Raw genomic sequence first — 27,180 nt, 5'->3', positions numbered from 1 at the left:
GTTAAGTGTTTCTAATGAGGACGAACAGCTGGAACTACCAATGGCTTCTCTTAATATTGTGTTTGTCAGGCTTGTTGCTACAAAGTAAGTAATCATTTTTGTATTTGTGAATGGCTTCTTTTTAAAAAAAAGAGGGCAGAATCCCCTCCTAACTCACACTTTGACAAGTTTCAGTCAACATGGGAGCTAGGAAGGGAAACAGATTGGCAGCTGTTATATTGGAATGTGGGAGATAAGGGAGATTTAGTTTGAAGGACAGAGAAGGTAACTTAAGTAGCAGCAACAAGCAAATAGTGAAAAAAAACAAGCTGCTGGTGGAACTCAGCAGGTCAGGCAGCATCTGTGGAGTCTGAGAGAATGTAATTCGGATGCAGGGTCTCAACTCCAAATGGTGGCCATCCCTCTGAGGCTCTGCATCAGAATGACATTCCCTCTGCCCCCACAGAGGCTGCCTGGCCTATTAGGTCCTCCAGCACTTGATTTTTGCTTCAGATTACAGCAACTGCAGTCTCTTGTGTCTGCAAATCAACTAAAACTGATTTTTTGGGATCCATTAGCTCCATGTTTGTTTGTTTAGATGTGGGTGGAAAGGGACAGTGCACATAATGAGATTTGGATGATCTTGGTTCTTGATGATCACCTCAGTTTTGGGCAGCTTTGACAGAGAAGTACAAGATCCAAGTGAGCTTGATGTGGTCTAGCCAGGCTAAAGCCACTACCCTGATCCAGCTGTAAATGCTTTGCCACCACTAATTAAAAACTGATTACAAAGGCAACACACATAAAAATTGCTGGTGAACGCAGCAGGCCAGGCAGCATCTCTAGGAAGAGGTGCAGTCGATGTTTCAGGCCGAGACCTTTCGTCAGGACATCGACTGCACTTCTTCCTAGAGATGCTGCCTGGCCTGCTGCGTTCACCAGCAATTTTTATGTGTGTTGCTTGAATTTCCAGCATCTGCAGAATTCCTGTTGTTTACAAAGGCAACAAGTACTTAATCCCCAAATAACCATTCCAAAACTATCTGTGATTTTCCTATTGTTTTTGGAAGTGAGATAAGTTATTTTAGATCTGTCTTTGGGTAGTGAGACAGGGTTAATTAGGTTCCTGATCGTAAGGGATGTTCTATGGAGACGTGTATTTCACATTTGCTTCCAAGAGGTACCATTTAGTCACAGAAAGCCACTGAAGTGGGTGGGTGGGGGGGGGGGTGAACTGGCAGCAGTAGATTAGGAAGTCTGGTGTAATTATTTTCTTATATTTAAATAATGGAAACATTTAAAGAAATATTTTGGAATTAGAAACATAGAAACATAGAAAATAGGTGCAGGAGTAGGCCATTCGGCCCTTCGAGCCTGCACCGCCATTTATTATGATCATGGCTGATCATCCAACTCAGAACACCGCCCCAGCCTTCCCTCCATACCCCCTGACCCCCGTAGCCACAAGGGCCATATCTAACTCCCTCTTAAATATAGCCAATGAACTGGCCTCAACTGTTTCCTGTGGCAGAGAATTCCACAGATTCACCACTCTCTGTGTGAAGAAGTTTTTCCTAATCTCGGTCCGAAAAGGCTTCCCCTCTATCCTCAAACTGTGACCCCTCGTTCTGGACTTCCCCAACATCGGGAACAATCTTCCTGCATCTAGCCTGTCCAATCCCTTTAGGATCTTATACGTTTCAATCAGATCCCCCCTCAATCTTCTAAATTCCAATGAGTACAAGCCCAGTTCATCCATTCTTTCATCATATGAAAGTCCTGCCATCCCAGGAATCAATCTGGTGAACCTTCTCTGTACTCCCTCTATGGCAAAGATGTCTTTCCTCAGATTAGGGGACCAAAACTGCACACAATACTCCAGGTGTGGTCTCACCAAGGCCTTGTACAACTGCAGTAGTACCTCCCTGCTCCTGTACTCAAATCCTCTCGCTATAAATGCCAGCATACCATTCGCCTTTTTCACCGCCTGCTGTACCTGCATGCCCACTTTCAATGACTGGTGTATAATGACACCCAGGTCACGTTGCACCTCCCCTTTTCCTAATCGGCCACCATTCAGATAATAATCTGTTTTCCTATTTTTGCCACCAAAGTGGATAACTTCACATTTATCCACATTAAATTGCATCTGCCATGAATTTGCCCACTCACCCAACCTATCCAAGTCATCCTGCATCCTCCATCCTGCATCTTAGCATCCTCCTCACAGCTAACACTGCCACCCAGCTTCGTGTCATCCGCAAACTTGGAGATGCTGCATTTAATTCCCTCATCCAAGTCATTAATATATATTGTAAACAACTGGGGTCCCAGCACTGAGCCTTGCGGTACCCCACTAGTCACCGCCTGCCATTCTGAAAAGGTCCCGTTTATTCCCACTCTTTGCTTCCTGTCTGCTAACCAACTCTCCACCCACACCAATACCTTACCCCCAATACCGTGTGCTTTAAGTTTGCACACTAATCTCCTGTGTGGGACCTTGTCAAAAGCCTTCTGAAAATCCAAATATACCACATCCACTGGTGCTCCCCTATCCACTCTACTAGTTACATCCTCAAAAAATTCTATGAGATTCGTCAGACATGATTTTCCTTTCACAAATCCATGCTGACTTTGTCCGATCATTTCACCGCTTTCCAAATGTGCTGTTATCACATCCTTGATAACTGACTCCAGCAGTTTCCCCACCACCGACGTTAGGCTAACTGGTCTATAATTCCCCGGTTTCTCTCTCCCTCCTTTTTTAAATAGTGAAGTTACATTAGCCACCCTCCAATCCTCAGGAACTAGTCCAGAATCTAACGAGTTTTGAAAAATTATCACTAATGCATCCACTATTTCTTGGGCTACTTCCTTAAGCACCCTGGGATGCAGACCATCTGGCCCTGGGGATTTATCTGCCTTCAATCTCTTCAATTTACCTAACACCACTTCCCTACTAACATGTATTTCGCTCAGTTCCTCCATCTCACTGGACCCTCTGTCCCCTACTATTTCTGGAAGATTATTTATGTCCTCCTTAGTGAAGACAGAACCAAAGTAATTATTCAATTGGTCTGCCATGTCCTTGCTCCCCATAATCAATTCACCTGTTTCTGCCTGCAGGGGACCTACATTTGTCTTTACCAGTCTTTTCCTTTTTACATATCTATAAAAGCTTTTACAGTCCGTTTTTATGTTTCCTGCCAGTTTTCTCTCATAATCTTTTTTCCCCTTCCTAATTAAACCCTTTGTCCTCCTCTGCTGAACTCTGAATTTCTCCCAGTCCTCAGGTGAGCCACTTTCTCTGGCTAATTTGTATGCTGCTTCTTTGGAATTGATACTATCCCTAATTTCTCTTGTCAGCCACGGGTGCACTACCTTCCTTGATTTATTCTTTTGCCAAACTGGGATGAACATTTGTTGCAGTTCATCCATGCAACCTTTAAATGCTTGCCATTGCATATCCTCCGTCAATCCTTTAATTCTATTTATCATTTGTAATTCTCAACAAAAGGACATTCAGCTGAACCGTAAATTCTCCACAGGCAAGTTATCCATTCACAGCCAACTAAAGAGTTCAATAAAATCGTTTGATCTAAAGAAGAGGCATCTAATTGTACCAAAAACAAAGCAAGGCTAAGGACAGGAGGCAAAGTGGAGGCCAATGCAGCATCGTTATTCTAGAAACGAAGGAAGACTGAATAAGGGAACTAATTGGCAGTGTCCGAAACCTGTTGTAAGGAAACCTATTAATACGGGCATGGTTACAAAGCCTTTAGGAAATCACATTTGACAAATCCGATATGTCCTTGAAAATGAAGCAGGCAGGGCTGATCAGAAGGAATAAATAGTGTACCTTTATTTTTCAAAAGGAGCCTACAAAGATACCAGGAATGGCAATGATACGTGTCAAATTATCTATATTTTTAAAACAACGTATAGTCCCATATTTTGAATCTGCTCAGTACCCCTTTGCTGATGCCCAGAAATATGTAAAAATGTTCATAAATTTGATATTGGCAACATATCTTGCTCAAAGCATGAGTATGAAAGTAAATACAAAACTGTCTGTCTGCACCTCACCATTAAACAACACACACTAGTGCACCGCCATGGGAAGGAGCTCGAAGGTCATCCAACTCAATTTACTTGGGCGTGACACTGTATAGGACGCTCTCATTTGCCACCCACATCCAAACACTCTGACAGAAAGTTGGCTCTCGCAACTCTCTCTTGAAAAAAATAGTAGGCACGAAATGGGGAGCTAATGCTCACACACTTAGATCAACTGCCCTAGCACTCTGCTATGCACCTGCAGAATACTGTGCACCTGTGTGGGGCAGATCAGCCCATGCGAAGAAAATAGACCCGTTGCTTAACGAAGCCTGTCGAATAATCACGGGCACACTGTGCTCCACACCCACAGACTTGCAGACTTACTGACTTATTTGCAGCCTTACTGACTTACTTGCAGACTTCCAGACTTACTTGCAGAATTTACAGACTTGCAGGCATTGCTCCCCAGAGATCTGAAGACACACTACAACAAAAATTGAAATCGGTAAGTAGAACTTGGATCCACGGCACCCACTACATCATCATGTGCCAGTTTCCAACCACCTAAAACCGAGGAAAAGCTTTGCTACAGTGGAGGAACTACCACACAGAACATCCCCCCAAACATACAGGATTGACCTCTGGCGACAAACAGAAGCCAGAACCCCACCAAACAATACAGTGCAAGACCCCACAGACATGTTACCAGACGGGGCACTGTTTGACAGACGGAAGTGGTGCACTCTCAACAGAGCGAGAGCAGGAGTTTGTAGGACGGGAGACAATATGGTGAAGTGGTGTTTAAAGACCAGCGAATCCTGTGAGTGTGGTGAAAGGGTGCAGAACATTGAACACGTTCTGCACAACTGCCCGCTCTCACCTGATATATCTGACACTGACCTGCTCAACATCAACTAAACAACACTAGAGTGGCTGGCTGTCTGGTGTGACAAGCTATGATGATGACCACCATGCCTAGCCATGTGAAAAACGGTATAGCAATTTTGAATAAATAATTATTTGTTATAAATGAACACCTTTATTTCAAAATTTTTTTGGTAATTTATTTTTTATTGAAGTTCATCATCAAACAAACATTTCCATAAGATGTATTTCAGATATTGTACATAAATATCATATAATCATATTTGCCAGAAATCTCCACATAATATTTATCTGAGGTATACGCCTACAGAAAAGAGAGGAAAGAAAGAACAAGCAAAAGGAGAAAACTATGTACAAGTAGGGAGTGATTTTTTTAAACAACATATTCATTGATTTGTGAGAATAAAATCAGGCCTATGAGGTGTTATGTAGTTGAACCATTTTTCCCAGTATGAATCAAATTGTTCCAACTTATGATTAACAGATGCTGTTATCTTCTCCATTTTGTAAATGTCCATTGCAATTTCCATCCATGCATTTAAAGTTGGGCTCTCCTGTGATAACCATTTCCTGTTAGGAGTCTTTTTACCAGCCACCAGCAGTATATTCATTAAATATTTATCTCTTTTCAACCATTCTTGGGGTACATACCCAAAATATATGGTCTTACTTTCTAAGGGTATTTCACATTTAAAAATGTCTTGTAGGGCATTCTGTATCCCACTCCAATAGTCTTTGATAATGGGGCAATCCCAGAAAATATGATAATGGTTTGCATTTTGATTTCCACAATTTCTCCAGCAAACAGGGAGGTTACTATCATGATGGGACTTCTGAGAGGGTGTAATAAAATATCTTATCAAGTTTTTCCATCCAAACTCCCTCCATTTCTGTGAACTGGTACACTTCCATTGATACCTCCAAATTATTGTCCATTCTTCCTCCAATATAATTATCCCTCCTTCCTTCTCCCATTTTGTTTTAATGTATGAAGTGGAATGTGTCTTAAGATTTGACAAACCCTTATACACACTTGAAATGATTCTACTACCGTTATCTGAATTATATGCTTTCCTAAATAGCTCTATCAAACATGTACTTGCCTTGGTTACATTTTTAACCCTCCTATTAACATACTGTCACATCTGTAGATACCAATAAAAGTCTTGTTTTTCTAATAAGTGTTTCTCTTTAAGCATTTCAAAACTGAACAGTGTTCCTTCTTTCATTATATTGCAAAGAACTGTTACTCCTTTAGCTGTCCAGTCTTTAAATCTAGCAACCAGTTTATTTGACGTAAAATCCGAGTCATATGCACACCATTTGAGAATTGTAATATCTCCCTCTAGTTTACATTCTTTTAAAATAGTTTTCCATATTTTAAGAGTCCATTTCACCCATGGATTATCAATAGTATTTATGTACCTTTGTAGGTTGTTATCAGCCAAAATTGCCTGTATGGGGATGGGAAGTATCCCCTCCTCAATGTTTTTCCATTGAGCGTCATATGATGGGTTGCACCAGCATATCACGGCTCTCAACTGTGCTGCAAAATAATAATCTCTAAGAGAAGGTAGGCCCCATCCCCCATTTTCCTTGGCTAATTGCAAAATTTTCGTATGTTTTTATTGTGAAACAACATCAGCTTAACCACAACCAACAATGTCCAAAAGTACAATGCTTCTTTTTTCTTTTCTTTCTTATAACATAATGAAAGTCAAATGAATGTATGTATAGTAAACAAGCAAAAAGCAAAGGAAACCCTACCACCCCGTCTCCTTTCCCCTTCCCAGCCCTTCCCTCCCCTCACCCCTCCCGTATGTGCTGTTTAGGTCCTACCACCCCCCACACTTAGTTCAGCTGTCGGTCTCTTCTAAATACAACAGTAATGGTTGCTAGATTTTCTCAAATTCCTTGAGTCTGTCCTTGATAATGTATCTTATCCTTTCTAGATGCAGAGTATCCATTAATGCAGCCAGCCATTGTCTGAGTGATGGAGTTTCCTCCTTTTTCCAGAACATCAGTATGAGTTTCTTTCCATTAAGTATGCCATAGGTCAGGAGTTGTTGCTGGGTAGCCTGGAAATTATTTGACCTCGCAGAAGTTCCAAAAATTATTAAAATAGGGTCTGGTATTATCTGAACCTTTAGTACCTTCAATAGGACCTCAATATTTGCTTCCAATGAACTCTAGGCCTTTTACCTTGCCATATATATCTTGATAACATTTTGTTCCATTCATTGAATTGATTCTGTTTAATCTCTATTGGTAGGGTCTGAAAGAGATATAGTAGTCTGAGCAATATATTCATTTTAATAGATTCAATCCTTGAACAGAGACCAAGAAAAGGAATTGGGATCCATCTTGTTATATCTTCATTAATTTTTTTTTATATATAGGCTGATAATTGCATTCTGATAATTTTGACAAATCTTTTGGCATAATGATGCCCAAATATTTGAAAGACCCTGTTTGCCATGCCCAAGTATATCTACTTTCAATTTCTCTTGGTGGGCTATAGTTATATGAAAGTAATTGGGTTTTATCTATGTTGATCTTGTATCCTGATAATTGACCATATTGTTCAAAGGATTGCTTCAATTTAGGTAAAGATTATGTTGGTTGCCCTAGATAGATCAAAATGTCATCCGCGTAACAGGCTAATTTATGCTCTGTCCCTTTAATAGTAATTCCCCTGATATCTTCATTTTGTCTGATGTATTGAGCTAATGGTTCCAGATATAATGCGAAGAGTAGCAGTTGCCATACACAACCCTGTCTTGTGCCCCTTTCTAGGGTAAAACTATTAGATAAATATCCGTTGATTTTAATCCTAGCAGTAGGGTTGTCATATAGTGCCTGTATAGTTTTAATAATTGTGTCATGTAGACCAAATCTATGTAAAACTCTGTAAAGAAAATTCCATTTAAACGAACCAAATGCCTTTTCAGCGTCCACGCTTATCACTATTGGTTCGATTTTATTTTTTTGTATATTATCCATAATGTGAAGAGTCCTTCGTATATTGTCTTGTGTTTGGCGTTGTTATATAAAACCTGTCTGATCCTTATGTATCAGTATGGGTAGAAACTCTTCTAATTGTTTGGCCATGATGGAGGTAAATAATCTATAATCTACATTAAGAACGGATATTGGTCTAAATGACCTGGATTCCATTTTATCCTTGCCTTCTTTTGGTACAGCTGAGATTATCGCCTCCTTCCGGCTGGGTGGCATTTGTGCCTTTTTTAGAGCCCAGTTCAGTGTGGGGAGTAAAACAGGAATTAACTCATTTTTAAATTCTTTGTACCACTCTGCTGTATACCCATCTGAACCTGGTGACTTGCTTAATTTAAGCCTACTAATTGCAGCTTTTAGTTCAACTTCAGTTATGTCAGCAGTTATCGTTCTATTTTGTTCTTCGATCAAGGTGGGTAACGCTAGAGAATTCAGGAAAGTGTCAATTTGGGTTATGCTTCCCCTGGGAACTATGGAAAATAGAGTTTTTTAAAACACTTCAAAAGCTTCTTGAATTTCACTTAGCTTATTTTTTACCATTTTTGTTCTTGGATCCCTAATTCTATGAATTGTATTTTTTGCTATCTTTTTCTTCAATTTCCATGCCAGTATTTTCATAGACTTAGCTCCACTTTCATAATGTCTCTGTTTCAGAAACATTAAATTTTCCCTGATTTCTTGCGTAGCCAAACTATTAATTTCATTCCTTTTTTTTAAATTTCTGCTAATGTATCCTGGGCCAAATTCAATTTGTTTTTTTTCTAGTTCCTTCAGCCTATTTTGTAATTCCTCTAATGTTTTATTCCTTATTTTCTTCTTATATGAAGATATCGCTATAATTTTCCCTCTGAAGAAAACCTTTAGAGTATCCCATAGAATGGGAGGTGAAACCCCCTCTCCGTTATCATTGAATTCTAAGCAAAGGCCAATTTCTTTTTTAATTTGTTCCTTAAAGTAGGGATCATTGAACTTAGTTTCCAAATAATATTCTTTGGTTGTAGATCAAAATCAACAGATAAATATATAGGTACATGGTCACTTACATCTATTGTCCCAATTCCACAGGTGTTTATTTTGGCTTTGTCTTTTCCAAATGTTATGAAATAGTCTATTCTTGTATATACAGAATGGGGGGCAGAATAATGAGTGTACTCCATTTTGTCAGGGAAAAGGTCCCTCCATATATCAATTAGACCAACATCCTCAAAAAATGTACTAACTCTCTTATGTGAGGGTTTTGTTTCATAGATTTTTCTATTGGAAGAGTCTAACTTTGGTTGTAATTGTAAATTTAAGTCTCCCCCACATATCGGTTTCCGTTACCAAAATATTAGTAATTTTCTGAAAGAAACTAATATCACTTACTGGAGGTGCGTATATATTCAATAGAGTAACTGAATTTCCATCTATATTCCCCCTTACCAGAATATATCTGCCCTCCTTATCTCCCATTTCGAATACTTATTCGAAATTTAGCTTGCTTGAGACAAGAATAGCAACTCCTCTCCTAAGTCCTGATTTATACGAGGAGAAAAACAAATTAGTGAAGCCCATTCTCTTTAGTTTTCCATGCTCATTATCACTTGTGAGTTTCCTGTAAATATACAACATGGGCTTGTTCTTTTTTCATTTTTGATAGAATTTTACTGTGTTTGATTGGATTTAACAGCCCATTGACATTAAAAGAAATGAATTTTACTTTGTCCTTAGCCATGTGAATTTATCTGTCAATATATCATTGAAATTAGCAGAATAAAACTTAATTGATCTACTCCCTGAACAAATAAGAACCAAGAAACATGAATAATAAAAAAAGGCAACGAAGGTGTGATTCCAAGGCTGAGGTCACTAGTAGATGACCCTGGGCTGAGCTGGAGGAAACGTCTAGCTGTAGGGGATAGCCCCTCCTCCCTGTGAGCTGGGGCCCCATTACAGTACCCATAAAAGTAAGTGAACAAGTAAGTGAACAAGTCTATGTCCATTACACAGAAAAGATTTCCCTGTGTATTCCTCCCTTATATATATATATTCTCATTTAGGTGGGGGGAAAAGGAGAGAATGAATGAATAAAAAAATTGAGTAATATAAAATCTACATTATAATAAGCATTTCTTGAAATAGGTATAGCACCGTCTATTTTTGCTTCCGTTTATCTTATCAACACTTTTAAAGTTAGCCAAACCTTATGGCTCTTCTGAAGGGGGTGAGGGCTGTCTTCGGAAAACTCACAGTCTCTTCCTGATATTCTCTCACCCTCCTCCCGTCCCCTGTTTTCTCGGTTCTCTTACTATTTCCCAAGCAGATCGGGATAACTGCTCTGCCAGGCTTTCCCTCAGTTTGATTACGCTGATGGGCAGCCCTCTTCTTCATGTCTGTAGTCGTCTCTTCCACTGTCTGATACAGTTGGGTCCCATCTTCATAAAACACCTGCAGTTTAGTAGGGTACGGAGTTTGGAATCTAATCTTTCCTTGCTTTAATATTCGCTTTACTTCAGAGTATTCTTTACATTTCTGCAGGACTGCCTGGGGGTAATCTTGATCGAAATATATTAATTTCTCATCCAAAATACCCTCTTCTTACCCCAGGCCCTTCGTAGAATCTCTGCCTTGGTATTGTATCGAAGGAATCTAATTACTATTGAGCGTGGCTTATCTTCTCTGTCTCCAGTAGGCCTCGGGACGAGCACACAATGCGCTCTCAGCTTCAAGCTCCATAGTCGAGGGAATGTCCAACGCGTCCCACAGCAACTGTCCTACAAACTCCATCATAGACAAACCCTCCGCTCCTTCGGGAACATTGTATATCCTGATATTTTTCTGTCGTGATCTTCCCTCCTGGTCAATCAGTTTACTTTCTTGTTGATTTAATATTTTTATCGTCTTACTTAGTATCTGTTCCACGTTTTGCACACGATCTTCCACCTCCTCCATTCAAGTCTCTGCCACCGCTATTTTTTGATTGACGTTGGCAAGCTCTGACTTAATATCATTAAGTTGCTGTATTATATCTTTTTGGAATCCCCATATCTCTTCCATAATTTTTATCATACTTGTCAGTTCGCCTGAACGAGGCCCATCGTCAGCCTCGCTACCATGCGTTTGGGTAGGAGAGCCGCTCGTTGCACCTCTCTCATCCATAGGCTCCTCAGTGATGCTTTTTTTATCTCCATTCTTCTTCCCCATTCTTGCCCCCTTTATCAATTCAGATATTTTCAAAAGATCTTATATTTGATGGATTAATGGGGCAATATATGCATTTTTCCAGAGGAAATATTGATCTAAGCTGCAATTCCGGACGATGACGTCACCGGAACCTTTATTTCAAAATTCTCAGTAAATTTATTATCAAAGTACACATATGTCACCATGTCCAACCCTGAGATTCATTTTCTCACGGGCATACTCAATAAATCTGATAATTATAACAGCATCAGTGAAAGACCGCTCCAACAGGGCGGCCAAAGACAGCAAACTGTGCAAGTATAGAAAGAAAGAAATTAATAATAAATAAATAATGAGCAAAGAATATCAAGGACGTAAGATGAAGAGTACTTGAAAGTGAGTCCATAGGTTGTGGGAACATTTCAGTGATGGGACGAGTGATGTTATCCCCTCTGGTTTAACAGCCTAATGGTTGAGGGGTAATAACTGTTCCTGAACCTGGTGGTGTGAGCCTGAGGCTCGTCCACCTTCTTCCTGATGGCAGCAGTGAGAAGAGAGCATGACCTGGGTGATGGCAGCAGTGAGAAGAGAGCATGACCTGGGTGATGGCAGCAGTGAGAAGAGAGCATGACCTGGGTGATGGCAGCAGTGAGAAGAGAGCATGACCTGGGTGGTGGGGGGTCCTTGATGATGGATGTTGCTTTCCCGCGACAGCGCTTTGTGTAGATGTGCTCATTGGTGCATGATGGCTTTACCCATGATGGACTTGGCCGTATCCACTACTTGTTGGATTTTCCATTCAGGGTATTGGTGCTTCCATACCAGACTGTGATGCAGCCAGCGATTATACTCTCCACCACACATCTAGAGAGATTTGTCAAAGTTTTAGATGTCATGCCGAATTTTCACCAACTTCTAAGGAAGTAGAGGTGCTGCCATGCTTTCTTCATAATTGCACTTATGTGCTAGACCCAGGACAGATCCTCTGAAATGAGAAATTTAAAGTTGCTGATCCTCTCCACCTCAGATCCCCGATGAGGACTGGTTCATGGGCCTCTGATTTCCTCCTCCTGAAGCCAATAATCAGCACCTTGGTCTTGCTGACTTTGAGTAAGAGGCTGTTGTTGTGGCACCACTCAACCAGATTTTCATTCTCCCTCCTGATTGCTGATTTGTCACCACCTTTGATTCTGCCTACAATAGCGGTGATGTCAACTAACTTAAATGTGACATTGGAGCTTTAAAGCAAATAGAGCAGGGGTTAAGCACACAGTCTTGTGATGAACCTCTGCTGATGGAGATTGTGGAGGAGAAGTTGTTGCCAAGCTGAACTGGCTGGGACCTGCAAGTGAAGAAATCCAGGATCCAATTCCACAATGATATATTGAGACTAATGTCTTGAAACCTATTGATTAGTTTTGAGGAGATGATGGTATCTGAATGCCGAACTGTAGTCAATAAAGAGCATCCTGGTGTATGTATGTGATACTTTTCTAACAATTATTTTGTAAATCCTGTTAAATAAATAGCAGAACTGGACATTGCATTACCTGTGCACTCAGTTCTACTCACATCAGCAGCCATTTTCTGCCGTCAGGGTGGATCCTACATCTGTGGGAAGTGCGGCTGGCTACAACTCCTGACAGACAAGGTCAAGGAACTTGAGGCGTAATTGGCTGTATTCAGAATTATCCAGCAGATCATGGATGAGAGTTTTAGTGAGGAGGTCACACCTCAGCTGCAGGCTACAGATTGTAATCCCACACTCCCTTCACTTATCCTGGTGACCACAGGACATGGTGAGAGAGGCGAATGAGCAGCCAGAGGTTGTGGTCCATATAGTTACTAATGACACAGGCAGGAGCAGGGATGAGGTCCTTCAAAGGGACAAAGGAGATTGGTAGAAGAGCAGGACTTACAGGTTTGTAATGTCAGGATTACTACGCCGTGTGCTAGTGAGGAACAAAGATGGTATAACAAGAAAGACTGGAAGGGGCTGGTGGGACCGAGACCTGGTGAGGCTGAAGGCCTGCAATGGGGCTCTTTCAATGCTCAGAGTGTTTGCTTGAGGATGAGCTGAGAACTGAGATTAGTACGTGGCATTACAGTGTTACCATTTACAGATACTGTACCTGGTTGCGTGATGGGCAGGGATGGCAGTCCTGTGTTCCTGAGTTACTGAGAGATGGAGGAACAGATACTGTATATAGACAGTTTATGGAAAGCTGCAGGAACAATAACGTTATAGTGGGAGACCTTAGCCTCCCCATATTGATTGGAATTTCCTTAATGCATGAGGCTTAGCTGGAGCGGGCATCCTTCAGTGCATCCAAGGTATTTTCTTGAAACGGTATGTGGAGAGTCCAACTACAGGAGAGAACATTCTCGACCTGCTTTTGGGAAATGAGCCAGGCCAGGTTGGTGACAGATCTGATAGTGGGTGAACGTTTTGGAAATAGTGACCATAACTCGTTATATCTTAAGCTGCTGTAGTTATGAACTTACAACATAGAAATCTGCAGCACATTACAGGCCTTTCGGCCCACAATGTCATGCCGACCATGTAACCCACTCTAGAAACTGCCTAGAATTTCCCTACCACATAACCCTCCATTTTTCTAAGCTCCATGTACCTATCTAAGAGTCTCTTAAAAGACCCTATTTTATCCGTCTCCACCATGAGTTGTGAGTAGAATAAAATTACATCTTGCGGGAAGGTACTAAATTGGGCAGGCCATATTATGGTAGAATAAGGCAGGAGTGAAGGGGCATTGATTGAAAGCAACATTATAGAAACAGTGGGGATGGTGCAGAAGAGGTTTACCAGGATGATGGGATGGCTGCACTAGAGCGTATGAGCTATAAGTAAAGTTTGGACAAACTTCGGTTATTGTCCCTGGAGTATTAGAAGCCAAGAGGAGACATGATAGGCTTTTTATGTTATTATTTTATTTTATTATGAGAGGCATAGATAGGGTAAACAGTCAGAATCTTTCCCCCTGGGTAGAAATGTTAGACACCAGAGGACGTGCTTTTAAGGTTAGATGGGGGAAGTTTGCAAGTAATGTGATGGGCAAATCATTGTTTTTAAGCAGAGAAAGAGAGGAAGGTACCTGGAGTGGGTTACAAAGGATAGTGTGGTGGAATCGGGCCGATTGGTTTAAGGAGTTTAAGGAGTTTTAGATAGGCACATGAATATGAAGGGAATGGAGGAATATGGAAGGTACACAGGAGAAGGATGACGTGCAGTATGAATTGTATCAAGAACTGCACAATGTCATGGGCTGGGTGGCCTGTCCTGTCCAGTGCTCTACTGTTCAGTGTTCTATTCCCAGCTTTACTTGCCTGACTCCACCGGTACCATCAGGTGAAATCAACAAGGGAAAAAAAGAACCATCATCAGTACTAAATCCAGCTTTTCACTGTCAAGTTAAAACTGCATAGACAAGAAAAAAACATACATTCTTAATTAATATGAAAGAATGTAATACAGGAAATGCAAATATTTTAAATTAAACATTCATTCAATACAGCTATATTTGCTGATTCATTATACAAATATTAGAGTGAAAAGTGTAAACTTCGACATTAATCATGAACAGGCTGGTTTTTTAAAGTTGTCTTTATGATTGTTCTCCTAAAGCTGACACGTTGCTCAATGACAATTCCTTTTTTTCCCCAATATTTAACATAAGATCTTACACAAACCTATAATCATTTATCCTTTCACAAGCTCATGCTTGTGAAATCGCAATCACAAATAATGTACCTTTTATTTATTTCGCCATTCTGTGTTTAAAATACAGTTTCTATTGACATTGCCCATCAGGAATGAAGAACATGAATTGTAACAATATTTGACTTTGTAAATAAGACTTTTTTGTGCCTTAAGTACAGCTTCAACTCTTGAGACAATGGAATAGAGTTTAACTTCGTAAGCTTTTTCTACGAATATGATTCCTTTAGTGTGCCACACATTTTCAGGTGGAAGATAATGTGTTAGCATCCAGCTCTGGCTGTGGCTATCAATATCACCAGTGTTCGGAGAGTAGCACAGCACAGAAATGGGCACTTCAGTCTGACGGATCTCTGTAACCACAGCATCCCATCTGCTCATCCTAGTTTCCTGCAGACAGACCATAGCCCTCCAAGCCCTTCCCATCCATGTACCTATCCAAATGCCTCTTAAATGCTGTAATTGTACCTGCCTCTGGCAGCTCATTCCAGGTTTTCACTTCCCCCTTTGTAAACAAGTTAGCTCTCAGGTCTCTTTCAAATCTCCCCATTTTATCCTGTATCTGTGCCCAGTTGTTTGGATCTCCTCAATCCTGGGCCAAAGCCTATGACCATGCAATTTATCCATACCCTTCAAGAATTCATAAAATTCGAAGAGGTCACCCCTCATTTTCCTATGCTCCAGAGAATAAAGTTCCAGCTTGACTCATCTCCCCAACAACCTCAGGCCCACTAGGTCTAGCAACATCTTCATAAATCTCTCCTGCACCCTCATCAGCTTGACAACATCATTCCTTTAATAGTGTGACCAAAACTGTACACAATACACCAAGTGCAGCCTCATCAATAACTTGTATAACTACAACAGTATGTCTCCACTTCGAATCTTGATGCCCTGACTGATGATGGGCAGTCTGCTAAACACCTTCTTCACCTCCCTGTCTCTTTGTGTGGCCGCTTTCAATGAAATGTGCACGTTGCTCTTCCAAAACACCCAACAGTGCCCTGCCATTCATTGGCCTACTGCATCACCTCACACACATCTAAGTTGCAATCCATTTGTCATTCCTCAGCCCATCTCCCTACCTGATCAAGATCTCTTTGCAGTTCCTAGTAACCTGGTTCACCATCAACAAGACCCCTGAATTTAGTATCATCAGCAAGCTTGCTAACCATCCCATGTACATTCACGTTCAAATAATTTGCATACAGAATGAATAACATAGGTCCCAACACTGACTGCTAGGTTTACCCCATCAGTCACTCCACTAATCGACATCGACCATCCTAGTGTTAGGGTCCTTGGGTCACAGGATCTTTTCTGGGCTGTAGACATAAAAGAGTGGTGGATCATTTTAGCAACCCGTGCCACTTTAACTCTAAACTTGAACCATTTTGGGCACCAACAGAGTTACGAACCTCCTTGAACCAGCTGTACTCTAAACAAGGTCTGCAGAAAGAATTAGCACAGCTTGATGTTGCAAAGGAGCCACATTCTTTGCACCAAATTGCAGATGCATGACACAAGTATAAACCCATGCCCGAAACAGCAGGTTTGACCGGCAAGCCCAATACTAGATGGAACTTTTCAGGCCTTGCTTGGTGCTTGACGACCATTGTGGGTTAGACTCTTTTGTGTTGTACCTGCAGCACCAAAGGGCAATTCTACAACTGTTCTTAAGTCTCCTGCTGTGTTATGTCCTCAGTATGTTGAAGGAACACAATTTCAGTAGCATATTTGCAAATATAATGAATACATCTGTTTCTGTCATTTTTCAGTTCATGGAGATACAATATCAGTACCTCACTATATTGTCAATGCCACAGTGAATGAGAATGCCACTCTTTCAGTGGACAATATATGCAATAGGACACTTTCTATTAAGTGGAAGCACCTGCTACCATGGGGAATGAAGAACATTGTTGTCTGGAAGCCAGGCAATTATCAAAACATTTCAAAGGGTTATGAAGACCGGATTGAACTGTACAGAAATGGATCTATCCAGCTTTCAAACGTTCAGTTCAATGATGCTGGTTGTTATGTCGTGACTGTAACAGATAAAGAAGGAAGCAGCAAGGATGGTGTTATTATATTGAATATAATTGGTAAGAATCCACTTCTTGTTTTCACTTAAAGTTTCAGTCTTTTGAATTTTTAAATTTCAAAATCAGGTTTACTATCACTGACATATATTGTAAAATTTGTTGTTTTGCAGCAGTGGTGCAGTGCAATACATTAAAAATATCTTTAACTTACCATAAGAAATATATTTTTCAAACATGCAAAAAGAGAATAAAATTTTATCCAAAGGCAAAACTTGTAGCCTCAGCTTTGACAGTGGTACTCTGCTCGTGCTAGCTTTCAGCTAACAGATTCATCATCACACCCTAGGTCTTGGAGTCTGAACACTCACAGCTACAGATCCACCTGTGATTTTACAAAAATCACTGTTTGGGTTGATAGCTGTTGTTTTGGGAAAGATATGCAGCCAAACAAAGTCTTATATCAGTGGGATGAAAGTTGTCCTTGAGCCTGGTGGTACATGCTTTCAGTCTGGAGAAGAGAAAATGTCTGATTGAGCGGAATCTTTGAGAGGATGGAGAAGAGAAAAAGTCTGGCTGTGAGAGCTTTGACTATGTTTGTGGTTTACTAAGGCAGGGAGAAGTGTAGACAGAGTCTATGGAGGTGAGGCTGGATTTTGTGATTTGCTGAGCCGTGCAGTTTCTTGTGATGCTTTCCATGATGCAGCTATTGGTGAATGCCTCCCCTCCTGATATATCACAGCTTGGTATGGCAACTGCTCGACCCAAGACTGCAGGGAGTTGTTGACAGGCCTGTGCAGGAGTGCTGAAATTCCTGGCATCCCTAGGTTCCCACTGTAACCATGGGCAAAAACGTCAGAGTGTGAAGGACAGGACTGGTGCTAGGTTCCCATCACAGCAGCCCTGTCCCTCCTTTTTTTAAAAAAAATGTTGACTCCATGAGTGTCATCTTTCCTGGGAATGCATCTGGCACACTCCACAAGGCCTCATTGTACAATGGGTGGGGAGGGGCGCAGTTAAAACCAGAATACTTACTGTTTCATAATGACTGTTCCTTTTCTCTTTTCACTATCAGCAGGAAAATTCAATGCTAAAAAAGTGCCAATGATTCTTGATGATTTTATTTTAGCAGTCAATTAGGAATCTTAACCTGGGACCCAAGCAGTAGAGATGTAAAGGCACTGACAGTTCCTTTCAGCCAAAATGGACCAGGAACCAGGCTTAGTGCGCCTGCGCCGGTCATGCATGCAGCCTGTTACAGCCGTTCCGAGTAGTATTCTTACTTTTTTCTTCTTACCTTTTTAACTTACGTTATTTTTTGTTTTTTTTTACACGGTAACACGTTGAAGCTGCATCCTTTCTAACATGCTGGTAGAGAGAGTTTTATTTGGGTTTTTAGCGCTGGAAATAGTTACATTCCGACACGTCTCATTAGCGGGGCAGAAGCATGGTCGCATTGTTTATTCCAGGGACCAGCTGACTGCGCTTATGCCGGCCGGTTTAGCGAGCAGAGCGGCGGACACCCCGGCTGAAATCTGGAGGAAAACACACAGAGGGTGCAGAGATCATTCAATTGTAGTCCAAACTTTGCTACAATTGCAACCTATAACAGTCACTGACTAGTGGGATCTCGGGAGCTACCAGGTCTTGTGTGCCTTTATCCCATAAGACAGGCAGAGCCTTTCTGATGAACCTCTTGGTGTCCCATGGCTGACGAGTTCCTGAGGTAACCTGCAAAATTTCCCTTACTATCCAGCCAGGCTTCCAATCCAATGGCCCAGAGTCCACCATTTGCTTTAAAAATTGATGGCAGGCTATTTGCTGATTTCCCCTTACATCATTGTTCTTCTGCCTGGTGATAATGGGGCTAATATCTCCATAATTGTTTATGTCTCCCCATTCACTGTGAGAGGATGTTGATGGCAGTTATATACAGGCCTCCTGGGAGATAGTTGCTAGGAGGTGGACCACAGGTTACAACAGGTAATAGAAAAGATGAGTCAAAAAGGCAATGTTATGGTAGTCATGGGAGATCTTAACATGCAGGTCGATTGGAAAAATACGGTTGGTAATGGATCTCAAGAGAGCGAGTTTGTTGAATGCCTAAGAGATAGCTTTTTAGAGCTGTTTGTCGTTGAGCGATTAGGGAGCTTAAAGTAAAAGAACCCTTAGTGATCACAATATGATTATGTTCAACTTGAAATTTGATAGGGAGAAAGTAAAGTCTGATGTAGCAGTATTTCAGTGGCATAAGGGAAATTACTGTGGTACGATAGAGGAGTTGGCCAAAGTAATTTGAAAGGGGCGGCTGACAGGGATGTCAGCAGAGCAGCAATGGTGTGCATTTCTGGGAAAAATGAGGAAGGTGCAAGACATGTGTATTCCAAAAATGAAGAAATACTCAAATGGTAAAATAGTACAACCATGGCTGGCAAGAGAAGTCAAAACAATTGTAAAAGCAAAAGAGAGGGCATACAACAAAGCAAAAATTAGTGGGAAGATAGAGGATTGGGAAGGTTTTAAAAACCTACAGAGAGCAACTAAAAAAAATCATTAGAAGGGAAAAGATGAAATATGAAAGCAAGCTGGCAAATAATATCAAAGTGGATAGTAAAAGTTTGTTCAAGTATGTTAAAAATAAAAGAGAAAGGAGAGTACATATAGGACTGTTAGAAAATGAGGCAAGAGAAATAATAATGGGGGACAAGGAGATGGCTAATGAACTAAATGAGTATTTTGCGTCAGTCTTTACTGTGGACGACACCAACAGTATGCCTGATGTTGTAGTGTGTGAAGGAAGAGAAGTGAGTGCAGTTGCTGTTACAAGACAGAAGGTGCTCAAAAAGCTGAAAGACCTAAAGGTACATAAGTCACCTGGACCAGAGGAATTGCACCCTAGGGTTCTGAAAGAGGCAGCGTTAAGAGATTGTGCTGGCATTAGAAATGATCTTTCAAAAATCATTGGACTCTAGCATGGTGGAAAATTGCAAATGTTACTCCACTCTTTAAGAAAGGAGGAAGGCAGCAGAAAGGAAATTATAGACCAGTTAGTCTGACCTCAGTGGCTGGGAAGATGTTAAAGTCAATTTTTAAGGGTGAGGTTATGGAGTACTTGGTGACACAGGACAAGATAGTACAATCAGCATGGTTTCCTTCAGGGAAAATTCTGCCTGATAAACAAACCTGTTGGAATTCTTTGAGGAGATTCCAAGTAGGATAGATAAAAGGGGTACAGTGGATGTTATATATTTGGACTTTAAGAAGGCCTTTGCTTACCAAGTTAAGAGCCCATGGTATTACAGGAAAGTTACTAACATGGTCAGAGCATTGGCTGATTGGTAGGAGGCAGCAAGTGGGAATAAAAGGATCCTTTTCTGGTTGACTGCCAGTGACTAGTGGTGTTCCGCAGGGATCGGTGTTGGGCCACCTCTTTTTATGCTGTATACAAATGATTTAGGTGATGGAATAGATGGCTTTGTTACAAAGATTGGTGGAGGGGCAGATAGTGTTGAAGAAACAGGTGTTTTGCAGAGGGACTTAGACTGATTAGGAGAATGGACAAGAAAGTGGCAAGTGAAATACAATGTTGGAAATTGCATGGTCATGATGTGCGGACTATTTTCCAAATGGGGAGAAAATCCAGGAATCTGAGATGTAGAGGGACTTGAGAGTCCTTGTGCAGAACTCTCTTGCAGGTTGAGTTGGTGGTGAGGAAAGCAAATGGCATGTTAGCATTCATTTCAGGAGGTCTAGAACACAAGAGCAGGGATGTGATGCTGAGGCTTTAAAAGGCACTGGTGAGTCCTTCCGCTAATGCCCCACCTCCCCCTCGTACCCCATCTGTTATTTATTTTTATACACACATTCTTTCTCTCACTCTCCTTTTTCTCCCTCTGTCCCTCTGACTATACCCCTTGCCCATCCTCTGGGTTCCCCCCCCACCTCCTTGTCTTTCTTCCCGGACCTCCTGTCCCATGATCCTCTCGTATCCCTTTTGCCTATCACCTGTCCAGCTCTTGGCTCCATCCCTCCCCCTCCTGTCTTCTCCTATCATTTTGGATCTCCCCCTCCCCTTCCAACTTTCAAATCTCTTACTCACTCTTCCTTCAGTTAGTCCTGATGAAGGGTCTCGGCCTGAAACGTCGACTGAACCTCTTCCTAGAGATGCTGCCTGGCCTGCTGCGTTCACCAGCAACTTTGATGTGTGTTGCTTGAATTTCCAGCATCTGCAGAATTCCTGTTGTTTGGTGAGGCCTCATATTGGGTTTTGTGAACAGTTTTGGACCCCTCATCTTAGAAAAGATGTGCTGGCATTGGAGATGGTCCAGAGGAGGTTCACGAAGATGATTCCAGGAATGAAAGGGTTATCATACAAGGAACGTTTAACAGCTCTGGGTCTGTACTCGCTGGAATTCAGAAGGATGTGCGGGGATCTCATTGAAACCTTTCAAATGTTGAAAGGCCTAGACAGTAGATGTGGAAAGGATGTTTCCCATGGCGGGAGAGTCTAGGACAGGAGGGCACAGCATCAGGATAGAGGGGCGCTCTTTTAAAAGAGAGTGGAGAAATTTCTTTAGCCAAAGGGCAGCGAATTTGTGGAATTTGTTGCCAAATGCTGCTGTGGAGGCCAGGTCATTGGGTGCATTTAAGGCAGAATTTGATAGGATCTTGATTGGACATGGCATCAAAAGTTACGGGGAGAAGGATGGGAAATGAGGTTGAAGAGGAGAGGGAAAAAAAGGATCAGCCATGATTAAATGGTGGAGCAGAATCGATGGGCCAGATGGCCTAATTCTTACGGAAACAGGACACTTCTTTTTCCCTTAATAGGGAGAGAGTGCCTATGGTATGTTGAATTACTGAGTGAACAAGTAGTCTTTGGGGTACTGCAAGTCTGTGTCTTTATTGATGCTTGCTGCACACTTGAGTGCTCGGAGAAGGGTGTTGATGCTTTTTTGCTGGTGGAGGGGGGGTCATTGCTTCGCTGCTGCTTGTGGACGGGAGAGGGAGCTGGGAGGGGTGCTTTGGGGTTCTAACATTTAACTCTCATTCATCCTTTGGGGCACTCCTCTGTTTTTGTGGATGTTTGCAAAGAAAAAGAATTTCAGGATGTATATTGTATACATTTCTCTGACATTAAATGTACCTATTGAACCTAATATCCTAAGAACTGCTTGACCTAAAAAGTGTTTTGCCATTGAGTCTAAAACAAGAGTTAATTTCGATAGATTACTTTCCACAGCCTCCTTAACAGCCATTTCCTAATTTGTCTTGAATCTTACTTACACCTGATGTAATTCTAATGATAGCTTAACTATTTATTGGCTTTAGCAAACTTGGCTTGGAAAAACTTTCAAACCCAACATGTTCTCCTAGCACCTTGGGCCAGAAGCTATGGTTGGAAGCCAATTCCAGCACTGTAATTACCAACAAAAATCTGGAGTTTGGAAATTATCAGCACTAAGACAGCTAATCCTTTCCTATCCTGCTGGAAAGTGAGAAGAGGTCTGCCCTTTGGAATAAAGACCTGCTGTGTATGTAAGTCACAGCATAAATTTCATCTTTGCGAGAGAACCATATATAGAAGTTGAATGTTAGAGTATCTCTTCCAAACAGAAGATTATAGCCTTCTGTTACACTCCTGAATAACTCGCAAGAGCTACATTAATTTTCTCATGTCAGTTTTCCCACTGGATTTCAGAGGAAACAATTTACAAAATGAGCAAGACACTAAGAAATCAAACTAGAGTCAGAAATCTAATTATAAATTTTATAACATTTGAACATTTGTCTTTCTACAGAACCAATTTATAAGGACTTGCATTTTGTGGCTGTCATTGTTACAGTACTTGCAACAATATCTATTATTTTAATGTTCTTGCTATGGATCTGCAATCAAAGTGTGGAATTCTACAAAATAAAGAGAACACCGAATGCAAATGGTAATCAAATTGTGGTTTGATGGAAGATCAATTAATTGTTACAAAGGATGGAGTTCAGAAGCTTGGGGATCAGTATTTTGTGTAGTGTAATCAGTGCAATTAAAAAAAAAACTTGTGTAGTAGTTTCATCTCCTTGTCTTATTTCTCATTTATATTCTCCACTTGCTGCCAAGGTGCTTATTCATGCCCTTTACTTTTGAGGCACAGCTAGTCCAATGCTGCTTTTGGCAGCCTCCCACCTAACTTAAACACGCAGAATCTTTCTGCCTGCATTCTAATTTATAGTCTCATTCATTTGCTACAACTATCCTAGAGCAATTCTCTGTAAATCACAATTTTCAAAGTTCTCATGCCTCCATGGTTTAACTTTCATTACTTTTGCAGCCTGCTCCAATGCTAAAACCTTCCAAAGTCTCTGCATTTGTCTGTCCCTTTGCACCTTCCTTGTTTTACTCTGACTGGCACCCCCAACTTCAGAGTCTACACCCTATGGAACTCCAATAAACATCCACTTCTATACTTTAAGACACTTATATAAAATCTACTTCCTTCACAGTCTCACCATCTTTTTGTTTGATAGTAATTGTCCATTTCCATAGATTTCATGCGTTATAGAGTGAGGCCATTGGGCTCATCATGTCTATGCTAGCTTATGCTATGCTGATAGACCAATCCCACACCGCACTGATTTTCCCTGTAACCCTATTCTCCTCACTCCTATTAAATTCTAGCAGTCACCTACATTACAGGCCAAGTAGTCTACAAAATTCACATGTGTCTTGGAGGAAATTAGAGCAACCAGAAGCAACCATTCAGATGGCAAATATGTAGACTCCTCACAGACAGTACCAAATGTCAGGGCTGAATTTGAGTCACTGGTGTTGTGAGACAGCAGCTCTGTTAATTACACCATTGTGCAATCTGTTAAAACATACTCTTAATAACAAAGTTTGTTTGATGTGGTAAAAAAATTCTATTACACTGTGTGGGAAGAAAGGATACACAGTTAAGATATAATTTATAACATCAGATTGCCTTAATCAACATAACAAGCATAGTAATGTAAATCAATACTGAGGCACACCTGTAAAACTGAATGACTTTTCAGATTACGTGCCATTTTAGTTTAACATGACACGTCTAAATAAAAGGCAATGAGAGATACTCACAAGTAAGGATTGTCATGCTTCACCCAAAATCAATACAGCAAGGCATATACAGAAACCCACCAGGATAATTACGATGCTATCTCGATTCTTTATGTTCGTGTGGCATAAAAAAACTGGCATTTATACTTTCCACCAAGACACTTAATTGAAAATATTTATTTCCTTTTTTCTGTTGACCACAGTATGATTTTTTTCTAATATTATGCTTTTTCCCCCTATGTCTAAGGTTCTACAGATATGGAAGTAACAACACTTTAAAGTCGCCAGATCGATTCCAGTTTATATGCTGGATTAAGACTAACAGAATTTGAAAAGAGAACATGGTCACACTTAGAAATATTTGAGAATATCGTCCATATTAGCTATTTACTTTATTTTGACAAAACAGATGAGCCAACGATCATCATGTCACGATAAGTAAATGGTTTCAGCTGTTGTGTAATTTTTTTAAATTAACTTTATAAAAAAGTGCAATATAAGCATGGTATTTGCTATCAATTATTCCACTGTATCCGGTAGAACAGCAAAAACATACACTAGATACAAATTAATTCATTAAGTCAAAGCAAGAAAATTTGAATGAGTACATTCTGTTGACAACTGTTTAAACAGGATTCTTTAAAATGTTGATTTTTGAATGGCTGGGTGAACAAAACAACTAAGGAAAATGGTTCTGATTATCAAAACTGTCTACTTGAAGGAAAAGCAAAGTATATATTTTGAATGTGCATGACAATATTATGAACAATCTGTAAAACCTCTATTAAATTTCAGCTGTATTAATTAAAAGGTTATGTTCATTTTTTTCAAATACTATTAAGTTTACACAAAGTGGACTAAGTACATTAACATTAATTTTATCAGTGATTCAGATCACTTATGGAGTAATAAAAGTCAATAATATTGTTGCTGAATTCATTTTCAATGCATAACTGCAATTTTCAGTGGAATAGGATACCACAGCTTTGTTTCATATTAAAATAAGCAGGCATCAACTTGCCATTCATTCACCTTTTCAACTACTGTGGTGGCCCATAGTACCTGAAAGTTTAACTGACACACATTATCCAAGGTCCCCAAGAAGCTAATCAAATTAGACTAACAGTTCAAGACTACCATTGATTTCTTCAGTTCTTAGTATCACCTGTAGAACCAAAGGGCTTACTTGAAACATCTTTTTACAATTTTTTTCAATTTATATTTTAAATTTTCTAACTGTAAGTTGCAACAGTATTCATAAATTCACAGAAGAAATTTAGATAAAAGCTTTGATCTTTTTGCCCCCAGAAAATTATTAGCACCTTACAGGAAGTCACTTAAAATTCTAGCTTCCTTTGTGGTAGACTTCCAGTTGCTAACCACAATTTACATAGAAGTTCAAAGTAAATTATGAAAGTACATATGTCACCAGATAAAACCCTGAGATTCATTTTCTTGTGGGCATGCACAGTAAATACAAGAAACACAATAGAATCAATGAAAGATCGTACACAACAGGACAAACAAACAATGTGCAAAAGATAACAAGGAGTGCAAAACAAGCAGAAAAAATAATTATAATATTAATATTAAATAAGCAATAAACATCAAGAACATGAGATGAAGAGTCCTTGAAAGTGAGTCCATAGATTGTGGGAGCAGTTCAATGATGCAATAATAACTGCTCCTGAACCTGGTGGTGAGAGTCCTGAGGCTCCTGTACCACCTTCCTGTTTGCAGTAGCAAGAAGAGAGCATAGCCTGAATGGCGGGGGTCCACGATGATGAATGTTGCTTTCCTGCAAAAGGCCTCCTTGTAGATGTATTCAATAGCAGGGAGGGCTTTACCTGCGATGGACTGGATTGTATCGACTACTTTTTGTAGGGTCTTCCATTCAAAGGCATTGGTATTTCCATAACAATCCATGATGCAACCAGTCAATATACTCTCCACCACATATCTATAGAAGTTTGTCAAAGTTTTAGATTACATGCGGAATCTTCACAAACTTCTAAGAGAGGCGCTGCCATGCTTTCTTTGTAATGACACTTACATGCTAGACCCAGGACAGGTTTTCTGAAATGATAACACCGAGAAGTTTAAAGTTGTCGACCCTCTCCACCCTGATCGCTCAATGAAGACTGGCTCATGGGATCTCTGGTTTCCTCCTCCTGAAATCAATAATCATCTCCTTGGTCTTCCTAAGAGGTTGTTGTGGCACCACTCAGCCAGATTTTCAAACTCTCTACTATGTGCTGATTCGTACTATGTGCGGAAGGTGCAGGATCAGTTCATTCCAAAGGGGAAGAAAGATCCTAAGGGGATTAAGGGGAGGCCGTGGCTGACAAGGGAAGTAATGGACAGTATGAAAATAAAAGAGAAGTATAACATAGCAAAGCTGAGTGGGAAGCCGGAGGACTGGGAAACTTTTAAAGAGCAACAGAAGGTAACTAAAAAGGCAATACGCGGAGAAAAAATGAGGTACGAAGGTAAACTAGCGAAGAATATAAAGGAGGATAGTAAAAGCTTCTTTAGGTATATGAAAAGGAAAAAAAATAGTTAAGACCAAGATTGGGCCCTTGAAGACAGAAACGGGTGAATTTATTATGGGGAACAAGGAAATGGCAGATGAGTTGAACAGGTACTTTGGATCTGTATTCACTAGGGAAGACACAAACAATCTCCCAGATATAATAGTGGCCAAAGGACCTGGGGTAATGGATGAACTGAAGGAAATTTATATTAGGCAGGAAATGGTGTTGGATAGACTGTTGGCTCTGAGGGCTGATAGGTCCCCGGGACCAGATGGTCTGCATCCCAGGGTACTTAAGGAGGTGGCTTTAGAAATCGTGGATGCATTGGTAATCATTTTCCAATGTTCTATAGATTCAGGATCAGTTCCTGTGGATTGGAGGGTGGCTAATGTTGTCCATCTCTTCAAGAAGGGAGGAAGAGAGAAAACAGGGAATTATAGACTGGTTAGCCTGACATCGGTGGTGGGAAAGATGCTGGAGTCAATTATAAAAGATGAAATTATGACACATCTGGATAGCAGTAACTGGATTGGTTCCAATCTGCGTGGATTTACGAAGGGGAAATCGTGCTTGACTAATCTTCTGGAATTTTTTGAGGATGTAACTATGAAAATGGACAAGGGAGAGCCAGTGGATGTAGTGTACCTAAACTTTCAGAAAGCCTTTGACAAAGTC

General features: G+C 40.6%; 1 protein-coding gene across 1 annotated transcript; it reads left to right on the top strand.

Annotated features, from left to right (window-relative positions):
• On the top strand, window positions 1-24,738 carry LOC140200762 (V-set and transmembrane domain-containing protein 5). The gene is made up of 4 exons (XM_072264362.1): window positions 1-84; window positions 16,618-16,944; window positions 22,683-22,823; window positions 24,219-24,738. Exons 1-4 carry the CDS (start codon window positions 15-17, stop codon window positions 24,248-24,250), a joined length of 570 nt encoding a protein of 189 aa, XP_072120463.1. The 5' UTR covers window positions 1-14; the 3' UTR covers window positions 24,251-24,738.
• Window positions 24,739-27,180: the final 2,442 nt, after the last annotated feature.

The sequence above is a fragment of the Mobula birostris genome, chromosome 7 (genome assembly GCF_030028105.1).
Source record: "Mobula birostris isolate sMobBir1 chromosome 7, sMobBir1.hap1, whole genome shotgun sequence".
NCBI classification, from domain to species: domain Eukaryota; kingdom Metazoa; phylum Chordata; class Chondrichthyes; order Myliobatiformes; family Myliobatidae; genus Mobula; species Mobula birostris.
The sequence above is the reverse complement of the archived record's forward strand: the minus strand, read 5'-3'. Positions and strand labels throughout refer to the sequence as shown.

Excerpts from the sequence above, each read along its gene's own strand:
- LOC140200762 (XM_072264362.1), top strand. The coding sequence starts at position 15 with ATGAGGACGAACAGCTGGAACTACCAATGGCTTCTCTTAATATTGTGT. Across the intron at positions 16,945-22,682 it reads TATTATATTGAATATAATTG|AACCAATTTATAAGGACTTG; the intron begins GTAAGAATCCAC and ends GTCTTTCTACAG. Across the intron at positions 22,824-24,218 it reads GAGAACACCGAATGCAAATG|GTTCTACAGATATGGAAGTA; the intron begins GTAATCAAATTG and ends CCTATGTCTAAG.